We start from the raw sequence: 14,902 nt of genomic DNA on the forward strand, positions 1-14,902 counted from the left end.
GCTGAGGAACCAAAACATAAAGCAGAAACAGTATTGTGACAAATTCAATAAAGACTTTAAAAATGGTCTACATCAAAAAAGAAAAATATCTTTAAGATCAACCATTTGATAGCACTGTGATCTATGGCAAGTCTCTCAATTTACTCATCTGTAAAATAAAGATAATAATAGTTGCCATTTTATAGTGTTTCTGGGAGAATAAAATGAGAGAATATTTACCTTGTGTATAGTAGATGTAATGTAAATGTGTATCCATGTATGTTTGCGTACTTTAAGTTCGTGTGTATACTTGCATATGTGTATATTTCCTATTATTGTTATTTAACAAATATGCTTGTTACTTTATTGAGCTTGGGGATATGACCTTACTTACAAAGAAATATTTTCTATGAGAATTAGTATTAAAGAAAGTAAGTTATAGTGATGATAGTTATAAAACACTATTTTAAAATACTATACATATTAAATTAGCAATTGATATATTTTAAATACAAGAGTGTGGTAAACATGTGTAGGACTTAAAACATTAATTAATATGATAAAGGAAGAGTATCATTTTCCTGAATTTCTTAGGTGCTTAAATATATGATACTTGACTACTTCAGATACTTTAAATACATCTACAAAGAATATGAACTTCTTTACAAATGAGACCTTACTGGAAGACAAAGTTACTTTTTCAGTAGTTTCCCTAGTAGGAAATGACAAATAGCTCCTGACTGTATGTGTACTGGAGGATGTTATTTTTATAACCAGTTTATTATAATTAAGCCCAATACATAATATTGCAATTTAACAATTATCTTCTGACCTTCAGGAGGATTTTGGTAAATGATCAGTCAGTAATGGCATTCTTAAATCAAGATAAAGATAGAGAAGCAGAATAAATTTTGGACTTCAACCATAATAGGAGGTGTACACTATTTTTCCTTCTTGCTGTTCAGGCTTTAGCTAGTGATATAAAGGTCCCTGAGGAGCCAGTAAGGCACATCCTGAAGGTATTGACATTATTTATTTATTAAATAAATAAAAAATGAAGCAAAATAAATCAGATTTGGCCAAGGTTTGATGTATGAAATGTATTTAAACTCTGAGAAGATACTTTGCCCCTCTACTTAGTGTTTTGGGAATGTATTTTTACAAGTGAAGCCATATTACATTAAAATTACACATGCATTTTGTGCAGTTTTCTGTTTGCCATTTTGAATTATACTGATGTTTCTAGCTTAAAAACACTTAAAAATGTCTTGACTATGCTTTTATGCAGCATTTTCTTTTAGTTGTTTTTCCCTTCAAATGGGTAGTTTTTATTTTCAGTGTTTATTTCCTAATGACATGAAGTTGAAGCTAGTAATATAAAACTTAATTACAGAGGTAGAGGTCCAGAGTCTTTTGTTCTTTTATTGTACCATCTTAATTATATGCAATAGTGCTAAATAGTGTTGTAGAGGCCATGGAAATTATTATTCTTTCACGTCTCTGGGTAGTTAGAAAATTAGTCAAACAACTAGCAACAAGATTTGGCTGGCTGGACCTTTTGACTCCTATTTAGGAACTTATTAAAAGTGGGTCAGCTGACCTAGATAGTGGCTGCTTCTCCATGGAGTTATGTTCTGTAGGGATCAACTCTCCATTCTTCACATTTGATGTTCCCAGTAAGCATGCAGTGGTGTTCTCACAGGCCTATGACAAGGTCAAAATCTTGTCTGTTTGGGAAACAGTGGCATGCTTTAAAGTAATGAGTGGTGCTACAAGACGTTCTTCTTATATGACTATTTCCAAGCCTTAACACCATTCTTATCTGCACATTTTTATCATCTTTGCTACATAATAAAAGTGATTCATCATATACCTATTCCTAGAGGGACAGTTATTAGGTGTTCTTGTACAAATGCAAACACCAGTAGTGATTGCCAAATATTATTAGAAATTCGTGTATGAAGTCTTAACCAATTTACTTTGTTCTGTTATCTTTTTTCTTTTCATTTATTTTCTGTCCCTCCAAGTTTTCTTAAATATTCCTGTTTTTGCAATAACTTCATGAAATATGTGTTTGAATCATTTTTTAAAACTTAGTTATACAATAAAATATAACAGAGAATATGAACTAATGTATATTTGTCTACTGGCACAACATGTATAAAGCAACATATATAAAGCATGGATATCAAAAAAAATTAATTTTGATTTATTTATATTGATGGTTTTGTTACTAAAATAACCAAAGAGAATCAGGAGGTGGTACTTCAGTCCAGTCTTTTTTTATTAATAAAGGGTTTAGTAGCAAGTATTTTCTTCACATATTTGACCTTTTGCCTGCAGGGTTTAATACAATAGAGATTTGATTTTATGTTTCTGTTTCACAGCATATGGCATTACATCATCAACTTTTCTATATCTTCTATGTTTTTGTTTTTCATTCTATTACAACAATAACATAAGATAGGATAGGCAAAGACACAAAGGCTGAAATGGTTAAGAAAAAATAGGTACTTTTCTAAAATCTCAGTAAAACCTAAGTATAATCAGTTTCTTTTCTCCCTTTGGATTCACTTTGAAATTTTGAAGGAAGAGGTTGTTAGAGTGGAAATATGACTATCTTTTCTACTTTCCTCCTCATAAGTCCTCTGTGCAGTTAATTACTAAGTCCTTCCCATTAGGTACTCCTCCCCTCCCTTTTTTCTTTCCAGTGTACTATTCTTATATAGGGCTATATTTTTTCACACCTAGGCTATTTTTATTGGTTTCTCTGTCCTCTATTTCTACCTTCTAATCCATCCTGTACTCTGTTGGCAAATTAATCATAGGAAATAAAACAATAACAATCACACTTGGTTCATGCCACGGTCTTAATGAAAAAAACGTAAGTAATTTTAGTTCACGTAGCCTTTAAGAAAAGGCCCTCCACAGTATGGTACACTCCTACCTTTGTCTTATCTCTTACTGTTCTTTTACACAGACATGTTACTCTGTGTGAAGAATAGTTCTAATCAAGAATAATTGGGTCACTGTCTACCACTTCTTGTCTTTTGTACCACCCATATTGTTGCTCATGGTTTTCATTCATTTGGAACATTATTTCTTTCTATTTGCTTATTTGTTTAAACAGTATATTATCTTTTAAGGAAATTTGAATATAGAAACAAAATTTTACATATTTTCCCCTGTAGTTACCATTTCTGTTGCTCTTCATTGCTTTGTGTAGATCCAGATTTCCATCTGGAATGATTTCCTTTTTGCCTAATATTTAATATTTCTTGTAGTGCATGACTGGGTGATTCTTTCAGCTTCTGTATATCTGAAAAATTTTTTATTTCACCATCATTTTGAAGATTTTTTTTTCTGGGTATAGAATTCTAGGTGGATAGTTTTTTTTTTCCTTTCAATATTCCACTATCTTCTTGCTAGTATTATTTCCAGTAGAAAAAAAATCTGCTGTCATCCTTATCTTTGTTCCTCTATATATGCTGTCTGTTTTTTTCTGACTTTTAAAAGTTTTTCTCTTTATTATTAGTTTTGAGCCATTTAGTTATAGTTTTCTGCATGTTTCTTGTGCTTAAGGTTTGTTGTACTTCTTGGATCTGTGGGTGTATAGTTCTCAACAAATTTGGAAGCTTTTGGCCATTATTTATTCAAATATGTTTTTGATGTTTGATATCCCCCCTCTTTTCTCTCTTTGGAGACTCCAGTTATATGCCTACTAGGCTACTTGAAATTGCCCACAACTCTAGGATTATTTTTTCATTTTTAATGTTATTTTTTCTGTGTCTCATTTTATAATTTCTAGTCTATGTTTTCAAGTTTACTGAGCTTTTCTTCTACAATGTCTAATATGCTTTTGTTCCCATTGAGTGTATTTTTCATCTCAGACATTGTAGTTTTCATCTTTGAAAACTACAGGTTTGATTTTGGATATCTCCCATGTCTCTCTATTCAAACTTTTTGAACATCTGGAGTACAATTATAATAACTTTTAATGGTTTTGTCTGCTAATTTAAAAAAAAGATCTGTTTCAGTGGTTTTTATTGATTTTATTTTTCCCCTCATTATAGATTATATTTTCCTGCTTTTCTCCAGAATAGCCTAAAGGTGGCTCTAGGGTGGAAGCAGGGAGATTAGCTTGTATGCTGTTGTCCCTAGGCAATAAACAATGGTGGATTATTACACTAGAGTGATGGCAGTGGAGCTGGTGAAAAGTGGTTGAAGTATGAGTATATTTTGACGGTAGAACCAGCAGGATTTGCTGATAGTTGGATGAGGAGCATAAAAGAATGAGATGGGCCAAAGGTGACTCCAGGGTTTCAATCATGAGAAACTTGAAGGATGCAATTCATTTTAAGATATTGAGAAGCCAGAAGGAGGAGTAGAGTTTGGGAATATCAGGAATTCGATTTTGGATATATTAAGTGGAGTTGAATATTAGATATTCAAGTAGAGATGTTGATTTGTAAATTGTACAGTTGATGCTTGAACAACACAGGTTTGAACTGCCTGGGTATTTTTTTCTATAGTAAATACCACAATACTACATGATCTGCAGTTGGTTGAATCTGCAGGTATAACTGTGGATACGGTGAGCTGACTATATAGTTACATGTGGATTTTCAACAGCATGGAAGGTTGGTTGCCCCTAATCCTTGTGTTATTCAAGGGACAACTGTATATATGAGTCAACTGTATATATGAGGGTCAACTGTATATACGAGTCTGTAGTTCAAAGGAGGGAAGTCAGAGTGGGTGGTACAAATGTGGGAAATCTTAGCATATAGAAGATATGTAAAGTCATGACACTGGATATATCACCAAGGGAATGTAGGTTGATAATGGTTGGGGCACTCCAGGGTTTAAATGTGCTTCTGTGATGTAAAAAACCAGCAAAGGAGACTAAAATGGACCTGCCAGAAAAAAGAAGAAAATAAAGGATATGGTTGCCTGGAAGCCAAGTGACAAAATGTGTTTCAAGGTGTGGAGAGGAAGATCGAGAGCTGCTGACAGTAAATGATAGTAAAATGAGGACTGAGAACTGGCTATTAGATTTAGCAATGTGGAGAGTAGGTTCTGTGCACATTTGGTGTAAAATCTGATTTGAGTAAGTTCAAAGGAAGATGGGAGGAGAAAAATTTGGAGGTGGTAAAAATAGGCAGCTCTTTAGAGTATGATTATGAAAAATGGGATACATACCTAGTTAACCCACCTGGCTTAACTGTGTGTGTGTGTGTGTGTGTGTGTGTGTGTGTGTGTGTGTGTGTGTTTTAAACAGGTGAAATAATTGCATGTTTATAAGCTGATGGGAATGATCTGGTAGATAGGGAAAACTGATGAAGAGAAAGAGGAGAATTGTTGACATGGTGTCTTTTGGCAGACAAGAGAAGGATGGGGTGTAAGCCACAGGTGTGTTAGGTAGGAGCCTGGATAGTTCATTCATAATTATTGAGTAATGTGACTGGAGATGTGGTAATGGGAGTTTGTGGAACTTCTTTTTTAATTGCTTCTTTCTCTGTGAAATAGGAAACAAAACTTTCATCCAGATGAGGGCAGGAAATGGAATGGTGGGATTGGAAGAGAAAGAAAGTGGAATAATGAACTAGGAGAGTAGGAAAACGAAAGGTCTGTGGAAATGTGGTCACTATTAAGGGCCCACCAAGATCAGTGGTCAGGAAATTCAAGTGGATCTTTTAGTATGTTCATCATTCATGTCCATCTTCATTGTAAGGTGCAGAGTAGGTGGAGAGTTGAATTCAACTAGTGTTGAAGTGATTCTATAAGATTGACATATAGTTTTAGAGGAAGGTAAAATTATAGAAATTGCTGTTTGTAATAGACTAATGATGTGGCATGATCAAGGAGATCATCTTGGAAGTGGAAAGAAAGTAGAAAAGCCTGGAGGAAATTGTTGAAATCTTGGCTCTGAACTTGAGTTTATTGGGAAGTTGTGGTAGGGCCTTACGGAAAAGGAAATGATTAAGGTAATGCTACGTGGAAGATCATTAGAGGAAGGAAATAAACAAGAAAATGTTTCTGGGAGGCACTGATAAAACATATTCCTACATTTAAAAATGTCCATGCATTTTCCTTTCCTAAAAATTGACTTAGAGTCTTCCAGAGTTGTGTAATGATTGTGAATATATATGTCTTCCAGGTGCACTGGACCGGTGTGTGATGGGGATCACAGCAGTAGAGATACTGAATGCTTGTGATGAAGCAGCTCCCGCTGCCGTTGACTCACTTAGTCACCCAGCAGTCAACTTAAAACAAGCTATGACACGACGTAGTCTTGCTGCTCTTAAAAACATGGCCCATCATAAGCTACAAACTCTTGCGACTAACCTCTTGGCTTCTGAGGCATCTGACAAAGTAAGTTTTGTATGTGGGCTCATGTCCATTCAACTTCATTTAATAATGCAGCTTTGGCATGTCTTAGGGAATCATTTTTGGGAGATGACACGGGTGAAAAATAAGCTTCTGGTTTTTATTTAGGTTTTCCAACACAGTTTTTAAGTATTTCACGTATTTGGCAGTCTGAAAAAGTGACTTGTTCTTACCATTCAAACTGTTTTAAAATGATTACAACAGACTTAAGTGACTTCAGTTTCTGAAATTAGAGCAAACGTTTTATGTATAATCTGTCTTTCTGACAGTCTTCCTGTAGAAAGGTTGAGCACGAGCTAATATCTTCAGGAGGAAAAAGTAACAATTTAGGCATAATTCGGATGTTTCTAATTGTGGCTTATCTTTTATTTTAAAAGTACGTTCTGATTTTATTAAGGTGGGGCCATTTAAAGACTTAAGAAAATATGTGAGAGTAAGTATGGTGAGGTTGCACAAGTGCTGGCATTTTTCTGCAAGACTGAAACTCAATCACACTTTCCTTACTGACACTTAAAATCAATGCATCTGTTACTTCTTCAGTTAACAGAAGATTTTCCTACTAAAAGAAGAACAGTCAACCCCACTTCGTTAATTGGCTACTTGTGTTTAGTTTTGTAGAGACTAGTCACTATTTTGTTTGTGGTATTTGTGTTCTGTGGTATTGTTAGAACTAGTTTGTCTCTGGTAATGGATAAATGAATCCTAGAGACCATCCCAGTATTTTATCTGAATCACTACTAAAATTCCTACTTGCATCTTAGAATTCATTAGAATTATGAATGGGTAACCAAATACCTTTATTTTCATTCTCTCTTCTGATTCCTATTTTTTAGATGATGAGATGTGGAATAAATAACAAAGAGGTTGAAAGGGTCATCTACAAACTTGAAAATTTGCCCATGAATTAGCGAGTGCTAATGACATACGAAATACTATAGGCAGCTCCACTGACCCATATCCTCCAGTAATTGGCAGTAATATTTGATCATTCTGTCTTTCCCCCAAATATTAATGTTCTATTGGCTTTGTTATATTGTATTTTCATAGATTAGAATTGTGAAATCCTTCTGTGATATTTTTTCGTGCTTTCTGTTCCATGCTCTAAAGTTTGAATAGAAATCAGGCTTAAATGCATTTGCCATGCCTATAATTTCTTTGAAGAGGTCATGTGGATGTTCCCTAGGAATTCAGTGTTCATAGCACATTGTCTGATGTTCTATATAATTTTAATATTGAGCAAACTTATAAAACATTACATTCAAGCGCAAGCATGTATGTTTTGTAATTCGCAAATTTATTCTTTTTCTTGTTGGTATCCCCTAGAAGTAAAAATTTGGAAAAATAATAATATAACTAGAAAATTAAAGAAAAATAAGTGGTACAGTAACATTTATGAATGGCTTTTGTAAGTGGTCATGGTTCATTATGTGATTTTTACAATCTTGTTTGTCCCTGTTTTAATAGCACATTTTATAGTGCAATTAGTGATAAAAGCACCAGATATCAGGGACAGTACACTTATGTATTGTAAAACATATTGCTCGTGAACCTCCTCAGTCTTGTAGCAGTGGTAATTGTTGCCTGGCCTACAAGGAAAACAATTATAGGAGGGGAAAAGGCTTAGGAAGCTGAGGCTGCAGGAGGATAATCACTTTATGAAAAATGTATGTTGGCTGGACCATTAGGGATTTCTCTAACTATTTTCTCATGTTGACTTAGAGTCTCCTTCTGAGGGGAATATTTAAAGAGCCATCCTCTGGATGGCTTTCTAACCTCAAGAGAAATGAAGCCCATGCAAAGTTAAAAAAAAAGTAACCAAACATAACTAAGAGCCTCTCTGTGGTACAGGACTTACTCTAGGGTATTGGATCTGATTTTTTTTCATGGGTCTCTCAACGGAAAGTGAAACCTCTATGGGAATACTCTATATAAAGTATCCTTGTTTCCCTTGTTAGAGTAGTGTTAGCAACTGGACTATTTGGAAACAAATATTTTACATTGTTAGTTAGGTTAATTATGCCAGACATATACAGCTTTACAAGCAAAGATAATTTACTGTCCTGTGATTTTTTTTTTTTCTTTCACTGGAAGAGCAAGAAGGTGTTAAGTAGAATTATCCTTTATTATTGCATCTAATCTTTGGAAGGTGTGTGTACTCAAAACCCTGTGTACTCCACTTATGACATGTATCTTATATTTCTCCTTGTATTATAATAACATATATACTTACCTAATTCTCCCTACTGAAATCCAGTCTTCTTTTTTTTTAAATTAATTTTTATTGGAGTGTAGTTGATTTACAATGTTGTGTTAGTTTCAGGTGTACAGCAAAGTGAATCATTTATACATATATACACTCTTTTTTAATTTTTTTATTTTTTTGTGGTACGCAGGCCTCTCACTGTTGTGGCCTCTCCTGTTGCGGAGCACAGGCTCCGGACGCGCAGGCTCATGGGCCCAGCCGCTCTGCGGCATGTGGGTTCCTCCCGGACCGGGGCACGAACCCGTGTCCCCTGCATCGGCAAGCAGACTCTCAACCACTGCACCACCAGGGAAGCCCTACACTCTTTTTTTAGATTCTTTTCCCACATAGGTCATTGCAGAGTATTGAGTAGAGTTCCCTGTGCTATACAGTAGGTTCTTATTAGTTATCTATTTTATATATAGTAGTGTATATATGTCAATCCCAGTCTCCCAATTCATCCCCCGCCCCTTTCCTCCTTGGTAACTGTAAGTTTGTTTTGTACATCTGTGACTCTATGAAGTCCAGTCTTCTTGCAGACAGGAATTACGACTTATTTATCTCATCTCTGTGTTTTCCCCATGACATCTCATAGCAGCTGTGCAATAAATATTTGTTGAATTGGATCGTGTGTAACAGAAAGTGCTGATAGCCTCTGCTTCAGCCTCTTTGCCCACCTCTTCTTCATTCCTCTCACAGTTGATTGTTCTGACTTGACAGTCAAATCTCTCCCTATTCATGAGACTCTAGATGTGGAGTGTTTATTAGGTACTTTGCCCTCTGTTCAGTTTTGCATTCTCTCCGTTTGGTTTTGGTGGGCAAGTTGGTCCCAGCATAACTCATTCTCCTTCCTTGCCATCTCTGTATTTTCAAACATCCTGAAATTATCTCAACTTCCACGCCCTCCTTTACTCCTGTTTCTTGTGGCTCTAGGCTAGTGTTGCTTAACCCCAGCACTATTGACCTTTTGGGCTGGATAATTTTTTGCTGCGGCGGACTGTCCTTTGTATTGTAGGATGTCAGAGGAGTATTTTTCCTTTATCCACTGCATGCAAATAGCACCCCCTCTCCCCTAAGCATGACAGTCAAAAAGACTTTTAGACATTGACAAATGCTTGCTGGGGGGCAAAATTGCCTCTGGATTAAAAGCACTGCTTTGGAGAAGAAAAGTTGAGAAATGGTAAAGATCCTACATCCTCTTTTTGTGTCTTTCTTTTCCCCTCCTCAGTTTTCTTCTTTAATATCTCTCCTCTTTGTGAATGGTGAAGTCAGCCTCAACCCTCATCCCTTCTGCCCACTGTGGCAGAAAGAGTTCTTGCATTCTCTCTGGGCTCACACCTTTCGGTTCAGACCTTTCCTAAAACACTTCACTTTGTGTGTGGTATTTTTTTTTTTATTTTTTTTTTGTTTATTTATTTTTGGCTGCGTTGGGTCTTGGCTGCTGCGTGCGGGCTTTTCTCTAGTTGCGGCGAGCGGGGGCTACTCTTCCTTGCGGTGCGTGGGCCTCTCATTGTGATGGCTTCTCTTGTGGAGCACAGGCTCTACAGCGCAGGCTCAGCAGTTGTGGCACACGGGCTTAGTTGCTCCGCGGCATGTGGGATCTTCCCGGACCAGGGCTCGAACCCATGTCCCCTGCATTGGCAGGCGGATTCTTAACCACTGCGCCACCAGGGAAGCCCTGTGTGTGGTATTTTTTTGTTTGTTTGTTGAGCTTCTTGAGGACAGGAGTTGAGTTTCTCCCCCTTTTATTTCCAGTGCTTAACATCGTATATGGAGCATAGCAAGTACCCAGGAAATGTAGTGTGAAGTTAGTTTGCAAGTGTAGATTGGAGTCATGTGGAATCAACTCGAATGCAAAGCCGAGGACTTAACTCAATGAGTAATGACACGATATTGGGTAGTCTTAAAAGGAGATATTTGTTTGTTTAAGAATGATTTTCCCATGTCTGACACTTATATGCAGACCACTTTATAAATGTTGACTTGGGAAATGAATTGTGATGTTCCTGGGATGATATAGTGAGAGGTGTGGGAACTGGAAAGGATTAGGCAGTGCAAATGTAGACGAGGGATAACTTGTAAGCTGTTGTTTAGGTTGAATAAATAGGACTTCACAAATGAGCAAGAGACGATTTGAGACATAACAGGTTGATTTCCAAGATCCAAGCCTAGGTAAAGGGAGAATGGTGGAGCTGTTAACAGAAATAAACAACTCATGGCATAGGCTTTGAAGTTGATTGTAACAGGAGACATTTGCCTCTTCTGTGTAGTGTTGAGAGATGGGGTACATGTGGCGGGAGCAAACAACCTCCAAGAAAGGAATGATATGATGCTGGGGTAGAGTAGGGATGGGATTTTATTTCCTAAATGAACACTGTAATGGAGTGCCTGAACTAGACTGCAGCTGACATTTTGGGGTGCCTACTATCATTAGATTATTCCAGATATGCTGTTCTCCTTAATTCTCATTACAAATAGATGAGTTAGTTATCCTCAGATTTGCAAATGATGAACCTAAAGGACATTTGGTTAGAACAGAGATTGGCAAATGTTTTTCTGTAAAGGGTTAGATAGTAAAAAAAATTAGGCTTTGTAGACCATATTGCTCTGTCACAATGATTCAACTCTGCCATTACATTGGCATTAAAGCAGCTATAGACACTGTAAATGGACTGGCTCCCAATAAAACTTTATTTATGAAAACAGGCAATGGGCTGGATTTGGCCCCTGGGTCATAGTTTGCTGACCCCTGCATCTGAAGATGGCATTATTAATATCAAGGTTGTGGGTACAGTTCCCCCATGGAATGGCCTTTGCTTCATTTTTGAAAAGTAGTTCAAAGGAGTGGTTTAGAGCCCAAGTTCTAGTCACAGGCGTATCTGTTGTCCAATTGCATCTCTGTAACTTCCTGCCTGTTGGTGACCTTGGACAAGTAACCTCCAGTGGCCTAGCTTACACATATAATTGAAAACAAATCTTTGTAAAGGAAGTAAAGGTTGACAGTTGATCAGAGCAATGAAATAACATCAAGACTTGGGGAATAAAAAAGAGCGTATGGAGTTAGTAAAGTCATTGGTCATCATTAAGAGCTGTTTGGGTAGAATTAGTTGGGTCAGAAGTCAGGATACAGCGAGCTAGGAATGAGCATGAGGTGAAGTGGAGGCACAATGTGTGGAAGAAGTTTGCTTTTGGAGAAATAAAAGATTAGTAGCTTCAGTGGCTGCAGGGTTAAGAGCAGAGTTTATGCTTTGGGAGCTCACTGAACACTTTTGTTGGTGGAGGGAGTGATTGGTGGGGCCATGGAAGAGGACATGGTGTTGAGAATAGAGTTGGAAAGTTTACCCTTATTAGAAATGTTTCCGTTTAATCCGTAGTGATGAAAAGAGGGAGGTGAATATAACAAATTATTTTCAGTGGAAGAAGAGAAGAGTAGGCTGTGTAATCTGTTTTAAAAAAAGGAAGTGGTTATAATCCCTTGAAGGTAGAGTCATCTTCTTTTCTTTTAATCCCTCATTAAACTCAGAAGAAGTAGTATATTGGATTAGAAGTTTGAGGACTTGTAAGATATAAATGACTAGGAGATCATAGCTGGCATATCATGGCATTTGAGGAATGCATAAATGAATATGTCAAGAAGAATGTCTGGGCATATCAGGTGATCTTTTTGACAAGTTTTTCTACAGAGTATTTGCCAGACACTGGTTCTTGGTGAGGAGATCTTGGTGGATGCCTTGGGCCAATGGGATTTTAATAGTAAAGCTAGAAAGCCCTTGCAGCCATGGAATTCATTTTTTAGGCCTACTGTGTGTAATTTTTTATTGGGCCGGGTTACATCTTGGGCATTGTTGTGTCAATAAGAATCAGCCTATTTATATTGAAAAATGATGAGGTTGAAGAAATTGAAAATTGACCAGGATGATTTATCTTTTACCTTCCATTTCTCTCTCTGTCGTCTAATTAGTCAAAACCCTGAAAAAAATGGACTATATATGCAAAGGTCAGTGACTTTGTATTCTGTGTAACTAGGCAAGAGAATGGAATTTACAAGTCAAATATAACCTGCTGAGAACATACTCTGTGTTTTTTGCTTGCAGAATTCACTCTGTTAAAAAGAAAATTGTACTGATTGAACTGACTTTATGATTCACTGTGAAAAGGGCACTTATAAGGTACAGACGGAGACAAGCCAAATGACGTTATGTACAGCGTACCAGGCCTTGTCTGGTGAACTGTTTTCAGCCTTAGAAAAATTCTTATGATAAGCCTGACCTTTGAAGTATCAATTAAACTTGCTTAACATTCTGCTCCAAAAGTTTAATGAATATTTTAAAAGAAAATATGAATATGTTAATGGTATATTTATTATATACTTGGAAGTATATATGAGTTCAGTTTTGGATTCTTCTAAATGGTTATTAAGACAAAAATTTTATATTACACTAATTGTTGTCTAATTGTTAATAAAATTAAGGAGACTTAGCTAAGCTGCCAGGCCTTAAGAAAACAAAGGAGTGAATGTCTCTGTAGGAGGAGAATAAACGTTTATTAAATGCCTTTGTGACCAGTGATTCCCTTTGATGGAGGATAATAATTAGAAACTGAATCCAGATGCTGTGTGCACTCATTGCTCCTGGGATGACGTTGCATCCGGGCCCTTTCAGTAGATAGAGCTAGGTAGTATTAGGTATGTTTACATGAATACACACTTACATAAACATGTACGTCTTTAAGTGTCTCTCTATCTTCCTAAATATATTAAATACCTTGGGTTAGCACCATTACCTCCAGTTCCAACCAAACACCACAGTGTTGGCTGTAGCCTCCCCTCCTGGCTTGTTGTAACTCGCTTCTTCACCTGTGAGAAACCTCTCCCAGTATTTTCAGTGTATTTATTTGCTCGGTTCCCCCTTTGTGTAAACAATTTCCCCTTCACCCCAAATCTCTTTTTAGGTGTGCCCACCAAAAGCTTGCCTCTCACAAAGGAAAAGAAGTTTCATTTCTTTTTGTTAACATTTTCTTTCTTTCCACCTTCTGCTTCTCTTAGGCATTATGAATTGTATTCATTCATTTTTGTGTTTCTTTCCATTGAAGCTTCTTTACTAAAGTGATGTTTTCTTTTTATTTTTAATTCTTTTTTTTAACATCTTTATTGGAGTATAATTGCTTTACAATGGTGTGTTAGTTTCTGCTTTATAGCAGAGTGAATCAGTTATACATATACATATGTTCCCATATCTCTTCCCTCTTGCATCTCCCTCCCTCCCACCCTCCCTATCCCACCCCTCTAGGTGGTCACAAAGCACCGAGCTGATCTCCCTGTGCTATGTGGCTGCTTCCCCCTAGCTATCTATTTTACGTTTGGTAGTGTATATATGTCCATGCCACTCTCTCACTTTGTCCCAACTTACCCTTGCCCCTCCCAGTATCCTCAAGTTCATTCTCTAGTAGGTCTGCATCTTTATTCCCATCTTGCCCCTAGGTTTTTCGTGACCAGTTTTTCGTTTTGTTTTTTTTTTTACATTCCATATATATGTGTTAGCATACGGTATTTGTTTTTCTCTTTCTGACTTACTTTACTATGTATGACAGTCTCTAGGTGCATCCACCTCAGTACAAATAACTCAGTTTCGTTCTGTTTTATGGCTGAGTAATATTCCATTGTATATATGTGCCACAGCTTCTTTATCCATTCATCTGTTGGTGGACACTTTGGTTGCTTCCATGTCCTGGTTATTGTAAACAGAGCTGCAATGAACATTTTGGTACATGACTCTTTTTGAATTATGGTTTTCTCAGGGTATATGCCCAGTAGTGGGATTGCTGGCTCGTATGGTAGTTCTATTTGTAGTTTTTTAAGGAACATCCATACTGTTCTCCATAGTGGCTGTATCAATTTACATTCCCACCAACAGTGCAAGAGGGTTCCCTTTTCTCCACACCCTCTCCAGCGTTTATTGTTTGTAGATTTTTTGATGATGGCCATTCTGAGCGGTGTGAGATGATACCTCATTGTAGTTTTGATTTGCATTTCTCTAATGATTAATGATGTTGAGCATTCTTTCATGTGCTTGTTGGGAATTTGTATATCTTCTTTGGAGAAATTTCTATTTAGGTCTTCTGGCCATTTTTGGATTGGGTTGTTTGTTTCTTTGATATTGAGCTGCATGAGCTGCTTGTAAATTTTGGAGATTAATCCTTTGTCACTTGCTTCATTTGCAAATATTTTCTCCCATTCTGAGGGTTGTCTTTTGGTCTTGTTTATGGTTTACTTTGCTGTGCAAAAGCTTTTAA

At 36.7% G+C, this 14,902-nt stretch overlaps 1 protein-coding gene across 3 annotated transcripts in view; it reads left to right on the top strand.

The window, feature by feature from the left end:
* WDR7 (WD repeat domain 7) overlaps positions 1–14,902 on the top strand; it is a 376,910-nt gene that overhangs the window by 66,732 nt on the left and 295,276 nt on the right. For all 3 annotated transcript variants that reach the window (XM_082667902.1, XM_082667904.1, XM_082667903.1), the window contains exon 14: positions 6,140–6,354. In XM_082667902.1, coding sequence (XP_082524028.1) covers positions 6,140–6,354 — 215 coding nt within the window. The remainder of the gene's footprint in view (positions 1–6,139; positions 6,355–14,902) is intronic.

Source organism: Grampus griseus, assembly GCF_964374135.1.
Source record: "Grampus griseus genome assembly, chromosome: 12".
In the NCBI taxonomy this organism is placed as follows: Eukaryota; Metazoa; Chordata; class Mammalia; order Artiodactyla; family Delphinidae; genus Grampus; species Grampus griseus.